The 20,683-nt window shown below is 46.6% G+C and overlaps 2 protein-coding genes across 4 annotated transcripts in view; one reads left to right on the forward strand and one right to left on the reverse strand.

Moving 5' to 3' along the window:
• Positions 1 to 11,227, reverse strand: part of AHCY (adenosylhomocysteinase) — a 64,295-nt gene extending 53,068 nt beyond the window's left edge. Inside the window, exon 1 of one of the 3 annotated variants that reach the window (XM_069751968.1) lies at positions 10,610 to 11,227. In XM_069751968.1, the coding sequence (XP_069608069.1) occupies positions 10,610 to 10,637 (28 nt within the window). In that variant the 5' untranslated portion in view covers positions 10,638 to 11,227. Of the gene's footprint in view, positions 1 to 502; positions 669 to 10,021; positions 10,132 to 10,609 lie in introns of those variants that run through there. The other 2 variants (XM_069751967.1, XM_069751969.1) reach the window with 2 other exon arrangements.
• A 7,973-nt stretch (positions 11,228 to 19,200) lies between these two features.
• LOC138667586 (uncharacterized) lies at positions 19,201 to 20,595 on the forward strand. Its single transcript, XM_069755729.1, has 2 exons — positions 19,201 to 19,326; positions 19,767 to 20,595. The coding sequence occupies exons 1-2, from the start codon at positions 19,211 to 19,213 to the stop codon at positions 20,530 to 20,532; spliced, it is 882 nt and encodes a 293-aa protein (XP_069611830.1). The 5' UTR covers positions 19,201 to 19,210; the 3' UTR covers positions 20,533 to 20,595.
• Positions 20,596 to 20,683: the final 88 nt, after the last annotated feature.

Here is a 20,683-nt window from a genome sequence, read left to right on the forward strand (position 1 = left end):
AAAATGGTGTCACTTGCGGGGGGGTTTCCATTGTTGAGGCACATCAGGAGCTCTGCAAATGTGACATGGTGTCCGATCTCAATTCCAAGGAATTCTGTGTTGAAAAAGTCAAATGGCGCTCCTACCCTTCTGAGCTCTGCTGTGCACCCAATCAGTGGTTCCCCCCCCCCCCACATATGGGTTTGTGAAAAAAGAAAAAAAAAAGTTAAATGTTCATTTTTTCCTTCCACATTGCTTCAGTTCCTGTGCAGCAACTGAAGGGTTAATGAAGTTCTTGAATGTGATTTTGCGCACCTTGAGGGGTGCAGTTTTTAGAATGGTGTCACTTTTGGGTATTTTCTGCCATATAGACCCCTAAAAATGGCTTCAAATGTGAGGTGGTCCAAAAAAAAAAAAAAAAAAAAAAAGGTTTTGTAACTTTTGTTATAAAAATAAGAAATTGCTGGTCAAATTTTAACAATTGTAACTCCCTAATAAAAAAAAAAATAGCCGTATTACTTACGGTAATGCTCTTTTAATGAGTCCATGACAGCACCCACTGGAGAGATAGGGATCCGCCCCAAGGAACAGGAAACCTACAGAGACATAAAAGGGGGCGGTCCCCCTCTCCTCCTCAGTTTAATTTCAGAGTACCCGGAGGACCGCCAGTGTTAGTCATATATTGCAACCTGAAGACACAAAAGAGAATAGTAAAACCAAAAACACTCAGTTTGAAAAAATGTTGCAGTAATCCGCAAGTGCTAGTAAAAGATGTAAAAAACAGGGTATTTGGTTGATCCGTTTTTTGCAAAAAATGTATACTAAGCTGCTCTACCAATCTTCACGGTATACCCTTATCAGAGCAGTCCTAACTAATGTATGCAATCCCTATCTGATGTATTTAGATAGGGATTTAGGGTTCAGAGAGGAAAAATCCATGTGTGCATACAGGGTAGAACAGCTTGGGCTATCTGCACAAAAGCTGTTCTACCCTGTATGCACACATGGATTTTTCCTCTCTGAACCCTGTTCACACAGGTTATATACAGATGATCAGGTTTTTAAATACATCAGATAGGGATTGCATACATTAGTTAGGACTGCTCTGATAAGGGTATACCGTGAAGATTGGTAGAGCAGCTTAGTATACATTTTTTGCAAAAAACGTATCAACCAAATACCCTGTTTTTTACATCTTTTACTAGCACTTGCGGATTACTGCAACATTTTTTCAAACTGAGTGTTTTTGGTTTTACTATTCTCTTTTGTGTCTTCAGGTTTCTTGGTGGTGTGTGAACATGATCATACAGACTTGTTCACTGTGCAAGTAGCCCATGTGTTCCTGTTTCCATATATTGCAACCTATCAGGTTATAAACTTCATAGAAGTAATTACATTGGCTTTTATCTATTTAGGGAGGGATGTGACTGGGTGCTGTCATGGACTCATTAAAAGAGCATTACCGTAAGTAATACGGCTATTTACCCTTCGCCATGACAGCACCCACTGGAGAGATTTCCAGAGACCAACACCTAGGGGGGGACCACCGTGCTGAGGATAGTCCTGCCAAAGTGTAGGTCAGAGTCTGATGAAAGATTAAGCCTGTAGTGATTATAGAAAGTGGAAGGAGCCAACCAGGTTGCGGCCTTACATACGTCCTCAATTGGAACGTTCCCTTTTTCGGCCCAGGAGGAAGCCATGGCTCTAGTGGAATGTGCTTTAATGCCCTCCGGAGGTTCTATATTCTTGATGGAGTAGGCCAACCGGATAGCATCTCTTATCCACCTGGACAATGTTGCTTTCGTGACTCCATACCCTTTCTTTCTTCCCTGAAAGGAAATGAACAGAGCCCTACTCTGCCTCCAACTACTAGTTTTTTCAATATATTGTAAGACTATTCTCCTGACATCTAAAGTGTGAAATTTTTGTTCTTCAGGAGTAGAGGGGTCTTTAAAGAAAGTAGGAAGGTGTATTTCTTGTGACCTGTGGAATTTCCCTGCTACCTTAAGGTATAAGGGGTCTGGTTTTAAAACTAGTCTGTCATGAAAAGTCTGTCATGAAATGTGAGAAGGTAAGGTTGATCTATCGACAAGGCCTGAATGTCGCTGACTCTTCTAGCCGATGTTAAGGCTACTAAGAAGGCTGTCTTTAGTGATAAGTGTTTCAGGGATATTGTGTCTATAGGCTCAAATGGAGGTTCCGTTAGAGAGTCTAGAACTAGGTTTAGGTCCCAAGGAGCTATTCTAGGTATGTGGACCGGAGTAGCTCGCTCACAAGCCGTGATAAATCGGGATACCCATTTATTACCCGCAATATTATGGCCATAGAGGGCTCCCAGAGCGGACACCTGAACTTTTAGTGTGTTAACTGACAGACCTAATTCTTTCCCTTTCTGTAGAAACTCTAGGATAGATTTTATTGACCTACTAACAGCTAAATCTAATGGTCACTACTCCATGCTAATTCTCTTGGATCTCTCTGCAGCATTTGACACTGTGGATCATCAGCTCCTCCTCACTATGCTCCGCTCCATCGGCCTCAAGGACACCGTTCTCTCCTGGTTCTCCTCCTATCTCTCTGACCGATCCTTCACTGTATGTTTCGCTGGTTCCTCCTCCTCTCACCTTCCCCTTACTGTTGGGGTTCCTCAAGGATCAGTCCTAGGCCCCCTACTCTTCTCGTTGTATACTGCCCCTATTGGACAAACAATCAGTAGATTTGGTTTCCAGTACCATCTCTATGCTGACGACACCCAATTATACACTTCTGCTCCCGATATCACACCGACCTTTTTAGAAAACACCAGTGATTGTCTTACCGCTGTCTCTAACATCATGTCCTCCCTCTATCTGAAACTAAACCTGTCAAAAACTGAACTCCTCGTGTTCTCTCCCTCTACTAACCTACCTTTGCCTGACATTGCCATCTCCGTGTGCGGTTCCACCATTACTCCAAAGCAACATGCCCGCTGCCTTGGGGTCATCCTTGATTCTGACCTTTCATTCACCCCCTACATCCGATCACTGGCTCGCTCTTCTTACCTGCATCTCAAAAACATTTCTAGAATTCGCCCTTTTCTTAATTTCGACTCTGCAAAAACTCTGACTGTTTCACTTATTCATTCTCGTCTGGACTATTGTAACTCTCTACTAATCGGTCTCCCTCTTGCAAAACTCTCCCCGCTCCAATCTGTCCTGAATGCAGGATCATATTCCTCACCAACCGTTACACCGATGCCTCTACCCTGTGCCAGTCATTACACTGGCTACCCATCCACTCCAGAATCCAGTACAAAACTACTACCCTCATCCACAAAGCACTCCATGGCTCAGCACCACCCTACATCTCCTCCCTGGTATCAGTCTACCACCCTACCCGTGCCCTCCGCTCCGCTAATGACCTCAGGTTAGCATCCTCAATAATCAGAACCTCCCACTCCCGTCTCCAAGACTTTACACGTGCTGCGCCGATTCTTTGGAATGCACTACCTAGGTTAATACGATTAATCCCCAATCCCCACAGTTTTAAGCGTGCCCTAAAAACTCATTTGTTCAGACTGGCCTACTGCCTCAATGCATTAACCTAACGATCCCTGTGTGGCCTATTTATAATAAAAAAAAAAAAAAAAGGTTCCTCGCATCATGTTCTCATACACTTTATGCAGTATTAGCCCTCTGTGTCTGTACTGCTACATACTTAGGCAGGTAACTGGTTCATGCAGCTTTACATGAACACCTGAGCCTTACACTATAGCTGGTCCGAATAACTAAAGCAATTGTTACCATCCACCTCTCGTGTCTCCCCTTTTCCCCATAGTTTGTAAGCTTGCGAGCAGGGCCCTCACTCCTCCTGGTATCTGTTTTGAACTGTATTTCTGTTATGCTGTAATGTTTATTGTCTGTACAAGTCCCCTCTATAATTTGTAAAGCGCTGCGGAATATGTTGGCGCTATATAAATAAAATTATTATTATTATTATTATTATTATTATTATTATTATTATTATTATTATTATTATTATTATTATTATTATTATTATTATTATTATTATTATTATTATTATTATTATTATTATTATTATTATTATTATTATTATTATTATTATTATTAGAACTTCAGAGGGGTTTGAACCTGTATGGAACTGAAGAAACTTTTTCCATATCTTGATATAAATTTTAGTTGTAGATGGTTTCCTGCTAAGCAGGAGTGTATCAATGAGGCCTTTTGAGAACCCCCTGGAATTTAGTATCTGCCTTTCAAATTCCAGGCTGTCAAGTGGAGGCTGTCCACCTGAGGGTGGAAGAAAGGTCCCTGAGAGAGAAGGTCTGGGATTGAGGGAAGGACCCATGGATCTGTCACTGACATTGACTGCAGACATGAGAACCATGGTCTTTTGGGCCAGAATGGTGCGATCAATATTATCCTGGCTTGTTCTTCCCTGAACTTCCGTATTGCTTGTGGAAGCAGAATTATCGGAGGGAAGGCATATGCCAGCTTGAATTGCCAGGGTGTTTGAAGAGCATCTAGAATGTCCGGGTGGTCTGCACGGAACCGAGATGCAAATTTCTGGACTTGTCTGTTCTGTTCCGTAGCAAACAGGTCTATCTGGGGCCTGCCCCATAATAATGTCACTTTGTGGAATATGTGAACCACTCTCCTTGATGTAGAGTGTGTCGACTTAGAAAGTCTGCTTGTTCTCTCCTTTGATGTGGACCGCAGAGAGGGACAATAGATGATTTTCGGCCAGGGTTAAGATATTCTTTGCGGAAGACATTAGAGCGTCTGATCGTGTGCCGCCTTGTTTGTTTAAATACGCCACTGTCGTAGTGTTGTCTGAACAGACTCTGACGTGGTTTCCTCGTAACTGTGGGAGAAATTGACGCAGTGCATAGTTTACTGCATTCAATTCTTTCAAATTTGATGAATCTAAAATCTCCTTCTTATTCCATATTCCCTGGCAGAATTTATCCCCCATGTGTGCACCCCACCCGTGGGGACTAGCATCAGTGTTTACCGTGTGGGATGGTGTTACCACCCAAGGGACACCTTCCGTTAAGTTTTTGCTATCCAACCACCATGACAAAGAAGATAACACTTTACCTGATAATGTTATTTTTGATTCAAGGTGCCCTAAAAATTGCCTCTGTTCCCGAAGTATCTGATGTTGCAATGTTCGGGTATGAAGTTGTGCCCACTGAACAGCTGGAGTACAGGAGGAAAGGGATCCTAATAAGGACATTCCTGCCCTCAAGGACATCTGGGGTTTTTGAATGGCCGCCGCTACTTTCTCCTCTATTAGTGATACCTTTACTTGTGGGAGTTGACACTTTTGTTTTGTGGAGTCTAAATTGAAACCTAGGAATGTCTGGAGAGAAAGTGGGATGAGTCTGGACTTTTCATAGTTGATGATCCAGCCCAGGTTTTTTAGGGATGAGACAGTGTCAGCTAACCGCTCAGCACACTGAACGGACGAATTTCCAACTACCAAAAAATCATCCAAATAGGGGATGATTAAGGTGTCTTTTTGGCAGAGGTAGGCCATCACTTCTAACATAACTTTGGTGAAAATCCTTGGAGCTGTGGAGAGACCAAAGGGCATGGCTGTGTATTGAAAATGATGAATCTCCCCCTCAAGAGTTACCGCCACTCTTAAGTATTTTTGATATCTGCTGTGAATAGGGAGATGGTAGTAGGCATCTTTTAAATCAATGCCTCCCATTTTACAATTTGGATAGAGGAGTTTAATGGCAGATCTAATAGATTCCATTTTAAACGTATAATTTTTAATAAATGTATTGAGTTTAAGATTTATAATTGTTCTAAAGGAACAATCGGGTTTAGGGATTAAAAATAACGGAGAGTAGAACCCTCTACCCTCTTGTCCCTTCGGCACCCTAACTAAGACATTTTTTACTATGAGATTTTGGATTTCCAGTTCAAGGGCCCTTTGTTGAACTGGTGAGGAAAGGGCTGTTAAAACAAAAGAATTATGGGGAATTTGGAGGAATTCTATTTTCATTCCTTCTTTAATAATATTCAGAACCCAGGAATTTGACGTAATCCTTCGCCATTGGGGAAAGAAAAATTTTAACCTGCCCCCTACTGGGGTAACTGGTACATTAATATTTGTTGTCTCTACGGAAGGGGGGCCCTTTAAACATAGTGCCACTCTGTTTTCCCTCTTTTGTGGCCCACCGTGATGGTCTTTCATTTTGCGTTCTTTTCCCGAACGGTCTTCTCCTAAAGGTCTTCCTATAGAAAGGAATCGGGGGGTCAGGGAAGGCTTTTTTCCTCTCCTTTGCTTTTTTGAGGATATCATCTAAAGCTTTTCCAAACAGAAACTCACCCTCACACGGGATACCACAAATCTTAGCTTTCGAATGTGTATCCCCCTTCCAACTCTTCATCCACAACGCACGTCTGGCATTATTCACTAGGCCTGCTGACCTTGCTGCGAGGCGTAGAGAGTCGGCTGACGCATCGGCCATGAATGCTGCTGCTCCTCTAATTAATGGCAGTGCATCCCGCAATTTTTTTCTGGAGACCCCCTGCTCAATCTGTTGATCTAACTGGTCGATCCAAACAAGCATGGATCTAGCTGTGCAAGTGCTGGCAATCGTTGGCTTAAATATGCCCGTGGAAGCTTCCCATGACCTTTTCAGTGACGACTCTGCTTTTCGATCTAGAGGATGAGAAAGTAGGCCTGCATCCTCGACTGGTAAGGCTGACTGTTTAGAAGTGGAGGCCACAGCTGCGTCCACTTTAGGAATTTTGGTCCATATATTTAATTCCTCGTCACTAAAGGGGTACTTCCTTTTGGAGGCTGATGGGAGAAAACCCCTCTGGTCCTGTTTTTCCCATTCCCTCCTTATTAGTGCCTTAACGGCAGGAATTACTGGGAAGGCTCTTCTCTTCCTTTCTGCCAACCCTGCAAACATGATGTCTTGTGCAGTTTGGTCGTCTTTTGTATCCTCACAACCTATCGTATTCCTGATGGATTTTACCAGGTTGTCAACCCCATCAAGGGGGAAACAAGCTCGACCTCCGATGTCAGATTGTGTGGAGGAAGAGGATGATGAATGTGAGGAATCTGAGTGGATGATGCCTTCCTCATCGGACTCAGAGCTGGATACAGCCTTGTCTTTACTGGATTTTTTAGGGGGTGCACTGGCTTGTGTAATGGCCTGCAACTCTTCCCTAATTATGGCCCGTATATCCGTAACTGACATAGATGGACTCTGCATTGTTTCGGTGATACACTGGTTGCAGAGTTTTTTGGGGTGGGCATCTGGGAGAGGCTCGTCACATAATGCACACTGTTTGTGCTTAGATTTTTGTCTCTTTTTGGCCTGGGTGAAAAAGATTTGAGGGAAAGTGTGTCAGCTTTATAGGCAGAGGGGTTTTAACACTCACCCAGTGAAGCTGTACGGTACCGGATCAGGTTGCTGAAGCGCCTTCCTGGATCTGGAACCTGAGGCTTCGCTTCTGCGGCTGGCATCCGAGGACCTCCTGCTGGGTGGCTCCCCTGCTGGGTCCACCGTCTTGCCTGGGGACGACATGTTGCATCGCCTGTGCGTTTGCAACCATCCCCTTTTTATAAGCCAAGATCCGGATTTTTTTTTTTTCATTCATCCCCACACAGCGGTGTACTGCGCCTGCGCGAACCGCGCTTCCCCTCACCGCTGTGTGAGTGACCCGGAAGTATACCATTACCTCCGGGTTAGCCAGGGGAATCTTCCACCGCTCCGCGCATGTGCGGCCGCCATTATTCCGGCTGCAGCTGGGAGCGGTGTGCCGGCTGCCGCTGCTGCAGAGCCACAAATCGCGGACCTCCTATAAGCCGGTCCGCGTCTGGCGCCTCCTTCGGCCGCACTCCCGCAGCGTCGCACCGGGATTCGGCCAGCCCCTATGGACCCAGCCAGACGAGGGGGGAGCCGTCTAACGGAGTCTCCCCCGACGCTGCTTCAAGACCGCATCCCCTGCCGTTCCCGCAGAGACCGCACAGGCGGATGCTTGAGGCCCAGGTATGGTTGTAGATTTTCCTTGGAGAATCCAGCGATCCTGTCCCCTGGGAACAGGAAACCTAAACTGAGGAGGAGAGGGGGACCGCCCCCTTTTATGTCTCTGTAGGTTTCCTGTTCCTTGGGGCGGATCCCTATCTCTCCAGTGGGTGCTGTCATGGCGAAGGGTAAAAATTTGTTTCCAAAAATTGTGATGTAAAGTAGACATATGGGAAATGTTATTTATTGACCATTTTGTGTGACATCTCTGATCTCTGATGTAGGGGCATAAAAATTCAAAGTTTGAAAATTATAAAATGTTTGCCATATTTCCCTTTTTTTTAATAAACGCAAGTAATATTGAAGAATTGTTACCACTAACATGAAGTACAATATGTCACGAAAAAAAAAAAATCTCAGAATCAGCAGGATCCGTTGAAGCGTTCCCGGTTTATAACCTCAGGCTATGTGCACACGTTCAGGATTTCTCGCAGAAAATTCCTGAGAAAAACCTGAAATTTTCTGCAAGAAATCTGCACGCGTTTTTGCCGCGTTTTTTTCCCCAGACATTTCTCAATGCATTTTGTAGTGGGAAATCTGCAAAAAAAAACGCAAAATTAATGAACATGCAGCTTTTTTTACCGCGATGCGTTTTTTTTTGCGGAAAAAAACCGCATCATGTGCACAAAACATGCGGAATTCATTCTAAATGATGGGATGCTTATTGTATGTTTTTTTTTTTACAGTTTTATAGTTTCGGGAAAAATATAGCAACATGTGCACACAGCCTAAAGGGACAGTGGTCAGAATTGTAAAAATTGGCTCAGTCATTAAGTACCAAATTGGCTCCATCACAAAAGGGTTAAGCAGGAAGAGAGGAGCTGCACACATCACTAACCTTCCACCAGCCATGGCAGCGCCTGCAACAAGAGGCCCCCATACACAGATTGCTGTCAGCCACAACAGCCACCACTTCTATACACAAACACTAGTTTGGCCAAACGCTCCTGTGTTCTCTGAGACACCCAGCAACTGAAGTCTTCTCTCAAGGAGAACAAAGCAAACAGTCCAAAAATCAGACATTCCAATAAATATCTCTCCAACCAGTCAGTCTCTGGCTTTCAGTCACCACCCAGTATATAGTAAGCCAACCCAGTCACGCCGACTGCCAGCCAGCCATCCCTGCCGACCCAGTCACGCCGACTGCCAGCCAGCCATCCCTGCCGACCCAGTCACGCCGACTGCCAGCCAGCCATCCCTGCCGACCCAGTCACGCCGACTGCCAGCCAGCCATCCCTGTCGACCCAGTCACGCCAACTGCCAGCCAGCCCTGCCGACCCAGTCACGCCGACTGCCAGCCAGCCCTGTCGACCCAGTCACGCCGACTGCCAGCCAGCCATCCCTGCCGATTGCCGATCCAGTCACGCTGACTGCTAGCCAGCCATCCCTGCCGACCCAGTCACGCCGACTGCCAGCCATCCCTGCCGACCCAGTCACGCCGACTGCCAGCCATCCCTGCCGACCCAGTCACGCCGACTGCCAGCCAGCCCTGCCGACCCAGTCACGCCGACTGCCAGCCATCCCTGCCGATCCAGTCACGCCGACTGCTAGCCAGCCATCCCTGCCGACCCAGTCACGCCGACTGCCAGCCATCCCTGCCGACCCAGTCACGCCGACTGCCAGTAATCCCTGCCGACCCAGTCACGCCGACTGCCAGTAGTGTATTGGTGTGCCAGGGTGGGCTTTCTGCCACCCCTCACCATGTACTGTACGACATGCTTTCTTGCTGTAATCTGGCCTACAGAGTTCAGGGATCGTCTATACGGTGGGCTTACATGTAGCGATTTTGCGTTGGAAAATGACTGAACTGTAAGTATTTGCTTTCCGAAAGATCAATAATAAATCATTCTGTGCACACAAGCTGCCATGCTTCGACAGCTCAAGGTTTGTTTTTTTAGACACGGAAAGTGAGCTGCCGAGACTTTTTTTTTATTATTAAGCAAACCAAAATATCATTACACCCAAGGAACGAGTTTTGCTCACCATAGGCGCCAGCAGGCCCATCTACATGCAGACTAGACGTGGAGCGCCATAACCAGGACGCTGCCGGCCATACACTGCGCTCCAGCATATCACACCATGTGCCGCCTCAGGAGCTGCCGGCTGTGGTGCATACTGGGAATTGAAGTCTTGCAGCCTCCATAGAGAACTACAGCTCCCAGCCTGCTCTTGGAAGCATGCTGTCCACATGTAGCGGCGCAGAGCCATGCTTCCAGGGGCTGCCATTGCCCCTCTCCCACACCTGTGACCATGCCACCTGCTCACTGGCCATAAAGCTGTGCCAGATGGGCCGCAGCCATTAGCTCACAGACGCTATGGATAGTAGTACTATGGGGCAGAGCACTGATCCATGCAGCACAGCGCAAAGCACTGATAGAAAGCTGGATTTACAGTGTCAGTGCACTACAAATCCCAGCAAGCCACGCACTCCCATCACTGGGGCATGCTGGGAGGTGTAGGACCTTACAGCATGAGCAAGCACATAGGTTCTATCCCCAGCCACACACAGAAGCGACGCACAGGTATCCGCACCGACTGGCGGAGCACAAGCAGCACAGCGCTGCTGCTTACCAACTTTGTAGGGCAACTTCTCAGACATGATGAAAGGCAGAGACACCGAACTCCAAGCCTGTGCGCCGGCAGCAGAAAGGAAGGCGTGCTGGTGATGTCTCTTTAAGAATAACCCGCTCTAAGCCATATAAGGTAAAAAGTGGGCGCGGCCTGTGTCATCTGACCACGGGCTCCGTCTACTGACAGCTTTGAAAGACAATTGACGCAACCAATGGCAGGTGACAGGGTTCGTACGTGCGGCCCCGCCCCCTCCAGCTGACATAACTGACCAGTGGACCTTGAGGCGGAGTGACGTCACGGATCAGTGACCAAAGGTCCGGGGCAGATGGTGTTTGTGCTCCCATTAATGATTGTTCATCTGCTGTACTTGGAGCCAGTGTTCTGCGCTCTCAGCATCAGGGCTGGTGACTGCGGCTCCTAATGGCCCAGAGTGCCGTGTGGTGACCCATCAGGCGCTGCCCATAGAGGAGGATGGGGCCACGCTGTACCCACAGGTCTCTGACGTCATAAGTCTAGCGGAATCGCCCCTAAAATCAGTGCCATGCTGATGGCTGCCTTCCCAGATGGGGTGGGAAAATAAAAATGTGTCCTTGTTTGAAATGTTCATATTATGCAGATAGCAAACAACAAAAAGATGAATTTTATGTGGTGGTCCTGACCTGCAGCACGATAAGGCCGGGGGTCGCACGAGTGCGTATTCTCTTATCTGCGAGAATCGGGCCCGTCGTGCTGACAACACTGGTCAGTGTGATCTGATTCTCTCAGAAAAAAATGTCTCCATCCTGTCAGTCTGTGAGAATCAGGCTGCACTCAGATGTCACCCGAGTGCAGTGCGATGGTTTCCACGTATTCATGATTCTGCAGTGTGATCCAAATATCGGAGTAAATCGGACATGCAGCCACATTTTCTTCGGACTGACTGAGGGAAAAATCTGACATGCACAGTCTAATGGAATAACATTCGTCCGAGCGCTTTTCAATGTTTTGTTGGATTACACTCAGATAGAAAATACCGTGCACCTGCCCAAAAGGCAGTATAGCATGTACACCACACCGAAACCCCCAAAAGACGGGATTGCTGTGTGTTCCACCTCCCGAACAGGAGGTCTGAGTCCTACAACACGACATGGCTGCGGGTGCAGGTGATGAAAGATACGACACGAGTAGTGATGAGCGAGTATACTAGTTGCTCGGGTGACCTCCGAGTATTATTTCTCGGAGATATAGTTTTCATCGCCTCAGCTGCATGATTTACGGCTGCCAGATATGCTGAATGTTAGGGAATTCCCACATGTATTCAGCATATCTGGGCAGCCGTAAATCATGCAGCTGAGGCGATGAAAACTATATCTCCGAGCACTAACAAATACTCGGAGACCACCAGAGCATGCTCAGGAAAACCCGAGCAACGAGTATACTCGCTCATCACTAGACACGCGTTATCGACCCCCGATAGGCTGTGGGCTACGGTGGCCACAGGACTCGTTGCATTTTCACCTTTTTTTCTTCAGGTTTTGATGTTTTCTGCCTGTTTTTCACTTGCGCCTTTTTTAATGAGACCATGGCCAGGAGGACTCTTAGGCTACTTTCACACTAGTGTTAACTGCAAACCATCACAAAAACGTCTTTTTTCCGAAAAAACGGATGCGTCAAAAAAGTGGAAAACGTATGCAACGCATACAGCATTTCGACGGATCCATCGCAAATCCGATAAAAGGTTGCGTTGAAATGCTGGATGCGTTGCATACTGTTGTGAATTCTGTGGCAGAGCTCCCTCCTGTGGTCACAAGTGGTTCTTCGGCTGATTCTCTCTGTGAGCTTCCGTTGGTGGAGGAAAGTGGTACTGCGGCTTTTGAGTTTCCTTCCTCAGGTGATGTGGTGAAGTCGTTAGGTGCTGCTCTATTTAACTCCACCTAGTGCTTTGATCCTGGCCTCCAGTCAATGTTCTAGTATTGGACCTGTTTCCTCCTGGATCGTTCCTGTGGCCTGCTGCTCTGCATTGCTAAGTTCCGGTTTGCTGTTTTTTCTGTCCAGCTTGTCTATTTGTTTTTTCCTGCTTGCTGGAAGCTCTGGGACGCAGAGGGTGTACCTCCGTGCCGTTAGTTCGGTACGGAGGGTCTTTTTGCCCCCTTTGCGTGGTTTTTGTAGGGTTTTGTGTTGACCGCAAAGTTACCTTTCCTATCCTCGCTCTGTTCAGAAAGTCGGGCCTCACTTTGCTAAATCTATTTCATCTCTACGTTTGTCTTTTCATCTTAACTCACAGTCATTATATGTGGGGGCTGCCTTTTCCTTTGGGGTATTTCTCTGAGGCAAGGTAGGCTTATTTTCTATCTTCAGGCTAGCTGGTTTCTCGGGCTGTGCCGAGTTGCATAGGGAGCTGTTGTGAATTCTGTGGCAGAGTTCACTCCTGTGGTCACAAGTGGTACTTCGGCTGATTCTCTCTGGGATCTTCCGTTTGTGGAGTTAAGTGGTACTGCAGCTTCTGAGTTTCCTCCCTCAGGTGATCTGGTGAGCTCGTTAGCTTCTTCTCTACTTAACTCCACCTGATGCTTTGATCCATGCTTCCTGTCAATGTTCCAGTGTAGGATTTGTTTTTTCCCTGGATCATTCCTGTGGCCTGCTGCTCTGCAAAGCTAAGTTTTGCTTTTGTTATTTTGTTGCTATTTTTCAGTCCAGCTTGCATTATTGGTTTTTCTCGCCTGCTGGAAGCTCCGAGACGCAGAGGGACCACCTCCGTACCGTTAGTCGGTGCGGAGGGTCTTTTTGTCCCCTCTGCGTGGTTATTTATAGGTTTTTGTGCTGACCGCAAAGTTATCTTCCCTATCCTCGTTCTGTTCAGCTAGTCGGGCCTCACTTTGCTAAATCTGTTTCATCTCTATGTTTGTGTTTTCATCTTACTCACAGTCATTATATGTGGGGGGCTGCCTTTTCCTTTGGGGAATTTCTCTGAGGCAAGGTAGGCTTAATTTTCTATCTTCAGGACTAGCTAGTTTCTCAGGCTGTGACGAGGCGCCTAGGTTCTGGTCAGGAGCGCTCCACGGCTACCTTTAGTGTGGTTTGATAGGATCAGGGATTGCGGTCTGCAGAGTTCCCACGTCTCAGAGCTCGTTCTATTATTTTGGGTTATTGTCAGATCACTGTGTGTGCTCTGACCTCCATGTCCATTGTGATTCTGAATTGCCTTTCATAACAGTACAGGAAGCCAAAAGTGCTAATGATTCTCCATAGAGGGAAAAAAGAAGTTCTGAGACCATTTTTTTTTCTTTGCACTGTGTTTTGTCTTTTTTTTCCCCTAGACATTTGGGTGGTTCAGGACACAGGTGTAGCAATGGACATTAAAGGTCTGTCTTCATGTGTGGATCAGCTCACGGCAAGAGTTCAAAATATTCAAGATTTTGTGGTTCAGAATTCTTTGCTAGAACCGAGAATTCCTATTCCAGATTTGTTTTTTGGAGATAGAACTAAATTTCTGAGTTTCAAAAATAATTGTAAACTATTTCTGGCTTTGAAACCTCGCTCTTCTGGTGACCCTATTCAACAGGTTAGGATCGTCATTTCTTTTTTGCGCGGCGACCCTCAGGACTGGGCGTTTTCTCTTGCGTCAGGAGATCCTGCATTGAGTAATATCGATGCGTTTTTCCTGGCGCTTGGGTTGCTGTACGATGAGCCTAATTCAGTGGATCAGGCAGAAAAAAGTTTGCTGGCTCTTTGTCAGGCTCAGGATGAGATAGAGGTATATTGCCAGAAATTTAGAAAGTGGTCAGTGCTCACTCAATGGAATGAATCTGCGCTGGCAGCAATATTCAGAAAGGGTCTCTCTGAAGCCCTTAAGGATGTCATGGTGGGATTTCCTATGCCTGCTGGTTTGAATGAGTCTATGTCTTTGGCCATTCAGATCAGTCGACGCTTGCGTGAGCGTAAATCTGTGCACCCTTTGGCGGTATTACCTGAGCTTAAACCTGACCCTATGCAGTGTGATAGGACCTTGACCAGAGTTGAACGGCAAGAACATAGACGTCTGAATGGTCTGTGTTTCTACTGTGGTGATTCCACTCATGCTATCTCTGATTGTCCTAAGCGCACTAAGCGGTTCGCTAGGTCTGCCACCATGGGTACTGTACAGTCAAAATTTCTTCTGTCCGTTACCTTGATCTGCTCTTTGTCATCGTATTCTGTCATGGCATTTGTGGATTCAGGCGCTGCCCTGAATTTGATGGATTTGGAATATGCTAAGCGTTGTGGGTTTGTCTTGGAACCTTTGCAGTGTCCTATTCCATTGAGAGGAATTGATGCTACGCCTTTGGCCAAGAATAAGCCTCAATACTGGACCCAGCTGACCATGTGCATGGCTCCTGCACATCAGGAGGTTATTCGCTTTCTGGTGTTGCATAATCTGCATGATGTAGTCGTGTTGGGGTTGCCATGGCTACAAGCCCATAATCCAGTATTAGATTGGAAATCCATGTCGGTGTCCAGCTGGAGTTGTCAGGGGGTACATGGTGATGTTCCATTTCTGTCAATTTCGTCATCCACCCCTTCTGAGGTCCCAGAGTTCTTGTCTGATTACCGGGATGTATTTGATGAGCCCAAGTCCAATACCCTACCTCCGCATAGGGATTGTGATTGTGCTATCAATTTGATTCCTGGTAGTAAATTCCCAAAAGGTCGATTGTTTAATTTGTCCGTGCCTGAGCACACCGCTATGCGCAGTTATGTGAAGGAATCCCTGGAGAAGGGGCATATTCGCCCGTCATCGTCGCCATTAGGAGCAGGGTTCTTTTTTGTAGCCAAGAAGGATGGTTCGCTGAGACCTTGTATAGATTACCGCCTTCTTAATAAGATCACGGTTATATTTCAGTACCCCTTGCCATTGTTATCTGATCTGTTTGCTCGGATTAAGGGGGCTAGTTGGTTCACAAACATAGATCTTCGTGGTGCGTATAATCTGGTGCGAATTAAGCAAGGCGATGAATGGAAAACTGCATTTAATACGCCCGAGGGTCATTTTGAGTATCTCGTGATGCCGTTCGGACTTGCCAATGCTCCATCAGTGTTTCAGTCCTTTATGCATGACATCTTCTGAGAGTACCTGGATAAATTCCTGATTGTGTACTTGGATGACATTTTGATCTTCTCGGATGATTGGGAGTCTCATGTGAAGCAGGTCAGAACGGTGTTTCAGGTCCTGCGTGCTAATTCTTTGTTTGTGAAGGGATCAAAGTGTCTCTTTGGTGTTCAGAAGGTTTCATTTTTGGGGTTCATCTTTTCCCCTTCTACTATCGAGATGGACCCTGTTAAGGTCCAAGCCATCCATGATTGGACTCAGCCGACATCTCTGAAAAGTCTGCAAAAGTTCCTGGGCTTTGCTAATTTTTATCGTCGCTTCATCTGCAATTTTTCTAGCATTGCTAAACCATTGACCGATTTGACCAAGAAGGGTGCTGATGTGGTCAATTGGTCTTCTGCTGCTGTGGAAGCTTTTCAAGAGTTGAAGCGTCGTTTTTCTTCTGCCCCTGTGTTGTGTCAACCAGATGTTTCACTTCCGTTCCAGGTCGAGGTTGATGCTTCTGAGATTGGAGCAGGAGCTGTTTTGTCGCAGAGAAGTTCTGATTGCTCGGTGATGAAACCATGCGCCTTCTTTTCCAGGAGGTTTTCGCCTGCTGAGCGAAATTATGATGTGGGCAATCGAGAGTTGCTGGCCATGAAGTGGGCATTCGAGGAGTGGCGTCATTGGCTTGAAGGAGCTAAGCATCGCGTGGTGGTCTTGACTGATCATAAGAACTTGACTTATCTTGAGTCTGCCAAGCGGTTGAATCCTAGACAGGCTCGTTGGTCGCTGTTTTTTGCCCGTTTTGACTTTGTGATTTCGTACCTTCCGGGCTCTAAAAATGTGAAGGCGGATGCTCTGTCTAGGAGTTTTGTGCCCGACTCTCCGGGTTTATCTGAGCCGGTGGGTATCCTCAAAGAGGGAGTAATTGTGTCTGCCATCTCCCCTGATTTGCGGCGGGTGCTGCAAAAATTTCAGGCTAATAAACTTGATCGTTGCCCAGCGGAGAAACTGTTTGTCCCTGATAGGTGGACGAATAAAGTTATCTCTGAGGTTCATTGTTCGGTGTTGGCTGGTCATCCTGGAATCTTTGGTACCAGAGAGTTAGTGGCTAGATCCTTTTGGTGGCCATCTCTGTCGCGGGATGTGCGTACTTTTGTGCAGTCCTGTGGGATTTGTGCTCGGGCTAAGCCCTGCTGTTCTCGTGCCAGTGGGTTGCTTTTGCCCTTGCCGGTCCCGAAGAGGCCTTGGACACATATCTCTATGGATTTTATTTCAGATCTTCCCGTCTCTCAAAAGATGTCAGTCATTTGGGTGGTCTGTGATCGCTTCTCTAAGATGGTCCATTTGGTACCCTTGTCTAAATTACCTTCCTCCTCTGATTTGGTGCCATTGTTCTTCCAGCATGTGGTTCGTTTACATGGCATTCCAGAGAATATTGTTTCTGACAGAGGTTCCCAGTTTGTTTCGAGGTTTTGGCGAGCCTTTTGTGGTAGGATGGGCATTGACTTGTCTTTTTCCTCGGCTTTCCATCCTCAGACTAATGGCCAGACCGAACGAACCAATCAGACCTTGGAAACATATCTGAGATGCTTTGTTTCTGCTGATCAGGATGACTGGGTGTCCTTTTTGCCTTTGGCTGAGTTCGCCCTTAATAATCGGGCCAGCTCGGCTACCTTGGTTTCGCCGTTTTTCTGCAACTCTGGGTTCCATCCTCGTTTCTCTTCAGGGCAGGTTGAGTCTTCGGACTGTCCTGGTGTGGATACTGTGGTGGACAGGTTGCAGCAGATTTGGACTCATGTAGTGGACAATTTGACCTTGTCCCAGGAGAAGGCTCAACGTTTCGCTAATCGCAGACGCTGTGTGGGTCCCCGACTTCGTGTTGGGGATTTGGTTTGGTTATCTTCTCGTCATATTCCTATGAAGGTTTCCTCTCCTAAGTTTAAACCTCGTTTCATTGGTCCGTATAGGATTTCTGAGGTTCTTAATCCTGTGTCTTTTCGTCTGACCCTTCCAGATTCTTTTTCCATACATAACGTATTCCATAGGTCATTGTTGCGGAGATACGTGGCACCTATGGTTCCATCTGTTGATCCTCCTGCCCCGGTTTTGGTGGAGGGGGAGTTGGAGTATATTGTGGAGAAGATTTTGGATTCTCGTGTTTCAAGACGGAAACTCTAGTATCTGGTTAAGTGGAAGGGTTATGCTCAGGAAGATAATTCCTGGGTCTTTGCCTCTGATGTCCATGCTCTCGATCTTGTTCGTGCCTTTCATATGGCTCATCCTGGTCGTCCTGGGGGCTCTGGTGAGGGTTCGGTGACCCCTCCTCAAGGGGGGGTACTGTTGTGAATTCTGTGGCAGAGCTCCCTCCTATGGTCACAAGTGATACTTCGGCTGATTCTCTCTGTGAGCTTCCGTTGGTGGAGGAAAGTGGTACTGCGGCTTCTGAGTTTCCTTCCTCAGGTGATGTGGTGAAGTCGTTAGGTGCTGCTCTATTTAACTCCACCTAGTGCTTTGATCCTGGCCTCCAGTCAATGTTCTAGTATTGGACCTGTTTCCTCCTGGATCGTTCCTGTGGCCTGCTGCTCTGCTTTGCGAAGTTCCGCTTTGCTATTTTGTTTGCTGTTTTTTCTGTCCAGCTTGTCTATTTGTTTTTTCCTGCTTGCTGGAAGCTCTGGGACGCAGAGGGTGTACCTCCGTGCCGTTAGTTCGGTACGGAGGGTCTTTTTGCCCCCTTTGCGTGGTTTTTGTAGGGTTTTGTGTTGACCGCAAAGTTACCTTTCCTATCCTCGCTCTGTTCAGAAAGTCGGGCCTCACTTTGCTAAATCTATTTCATCTCTACGTTTGTCTTTTCATCTTAACTCACAGTCATTATATGTGGGGGCTGCCTTTTCCTTTGGGGTATTTCTCTGAGGCAAGGTAGGCTTATTTTCTATCTTCAGGTTAGCTAGTTTCTCAGGCTGTGCCGAGTTGCATAGGGAGCGTTAGGCGCAATCCACGGCTGCCTCTAGTGTGGTTGGAGAGGATTAGGGATTGCGGTCAGCAGAGTTCCCACGTCTCAGAGCTCGTTCTATGTTTTTGGGTTATTGTCAGGTCACTGTATGTGTTCTGACCTCTATGTCCATTGTGGTACTGAATTACCTTTCACAACAGCATACGTTGCATCCGTTTTTACCATCCGTTGCATTCGTTTTTACGACGGATCCGTTGTTAAAATGGGAGGCACCAAAATTTGATTGGCTACTGGAAACTAAGGGAAATCTATATACTGACTGTATTTACAGCCCATCTTTGAGGGTTTTAGTTTAGTGGCAAGGATGGATGGTGTACTTGGGAGGATTGCGAGTTTGGTTACTGACGTTATATTTGAGACGAATTGCCTGGATATCATAGTGCGGGAGAAGGAGGCGGCAGCAGAAAGACGGAGGATGCAACGGAGAGTGAGACGATTCTGGATACATCCAATCAATGAGCTGCGGATGACCAGGGGTGTCCAGTCCACTCTCTATCTGGAGTTGCGGTGCAACCCACTGAAATTCTACAATTATGTACGGATGAGAATGGAGCATTTCGATTATTTGGTTGGAAAACTAGAGGATGTCATCCAAAGGCAGGACACAAGGATGAGGCTTGCCATCACAGCGGCGGAGCGGCTCCTGGTGACACTGCGGTAAGCATCTTTTTTTTATGTGATTGGTCATATTGAATGTTATTACATGCTGCAGAGAAAACTGCGCTGACACATTGCGCAGCATTTTCTGCAGCATGTAATTTTTTGGGTTGTTTGAGGCCATTCCACTGGTTTTTTTTTCTTGTGTCATTGCTCATATTGAATGTTATTACATGCTGCAGAGAAAACTGCGCTGACACATTGCGCAGCATTTTCTGCAGCATGTAATTTGTTGGTTTGTTTGAGGCCATTCCACTGTTTTTTTTTTATGTGATTGGTCATATTGAATGTTATTACATGCTGCAGAGAAAACTGCGCTGACACATTGCGCAGCATTTTCTGCAGCATGTAATTTTTTGGGTTGTTTGAGGCCATTCCACTGGGTTTTTTTGATAGTCTGTGCAATTTTTTTTTTACATTTTTTTTATTTTTTTCTGCAGCTTCCTAGCTACGGGTGAGTCTCTGACTTCACTCCATTTCCAATTCAGGCTGGGGATTTCCACTATTGGCGGAATAGTGAAGGACACATGTCGGGCGATTTGGGACACTTTACAGCCGGAGTATATCCCACAACCATCAATGGAGATCTGGTTGAGAAGTGCTGAACAATTTGAGAGAATTTGCAATTTCCCAAATTGTGTTGGTGCCGTGGACGGCAAACACATAAGGATTGCTAAACCGGCAGGAACAGGCTCCGAGTACTACAACTATAAAAAATACTTCTCCATTGTACTCATGGCTATTGCAGACGCCAACTGCCGATTCCTTGCTGTGGACATAGGAGCGTATGGCCGGTCCAACGACTCCCAAGTGTTCAAAAACTCTGCAATGGGTCGCTGCCTGTATGGAGATACATACAATTTCCCGCCAGCAAGACCGCTCCCAGGAACAAGTGAACCAGCCATGCCATATGTGTGTGTAGGTGATGAAGCCTTTCAACTGTCGCCGCACCTACTGAAACCATACAGCAGCCGTGAATTACACCGTACCAAGCGGATATTTAATTACCGTCTTACCAGAGCAAGAAGAGTAGTAGAGTGCTCTTTCGGTATATTGACGGCAAAGTGGAGAGTTCTGCTGACGGCAATAAAACTGGAAACCAAAACTGTAGACGATGTTGTGAAGGCATGTGTGGTGCTCCATAACTTTGTCCTTTCAAAGGAGCCCGTTACCTTGGATGACGAAGAATTGGAGACAACCTTGTGAGATTACCGCAGTGCCTCTGTTCGCTCCACCGGTTCTGTTACTAGGATGAGGGACTAGTTTGCGGATTATTTTGTGTCACCTGTTGGGCGGATTCCATGGCAAGACATGATTGTGTGACATGTTTTTCATGGCTTTTGTTGTTTATGTAAAA

The sequence above is a fragment of the Ranitomeya imitator genome, chromosome 2 (genome assembly GCF_032444005.1).
Source record: "Ranitomeya imitator isolate aRanImi1 chromosome 2, aRanImi1.pri, whole genome shotgun sequence".
In the NCBI taxonomy this organism is placed as follows: Eukaryota; Metazoa; Chordata; class Amphibia; order Anura; family Dendrobatidae; genus Ranitomeya; species Ranitomeya imitator.

Excerpts from the sequence above, each read along its gene's own strand:
- LOC138667586 (XM_069755729.1), top strand. The coding sequence starts at position 19,211 with ATGAGAATGGAGCATTTCGATTATTTGGTTGGAAAACTAGAGGATGTC. Across the intron at positions 19,327-19,766 it reads CGGCTCCTGGTGACACTGCG|CTTCCTAGCTACGGGTGAGT; the intron begins GTAAGCATCTTT and ends TTTTTTCTGCAG.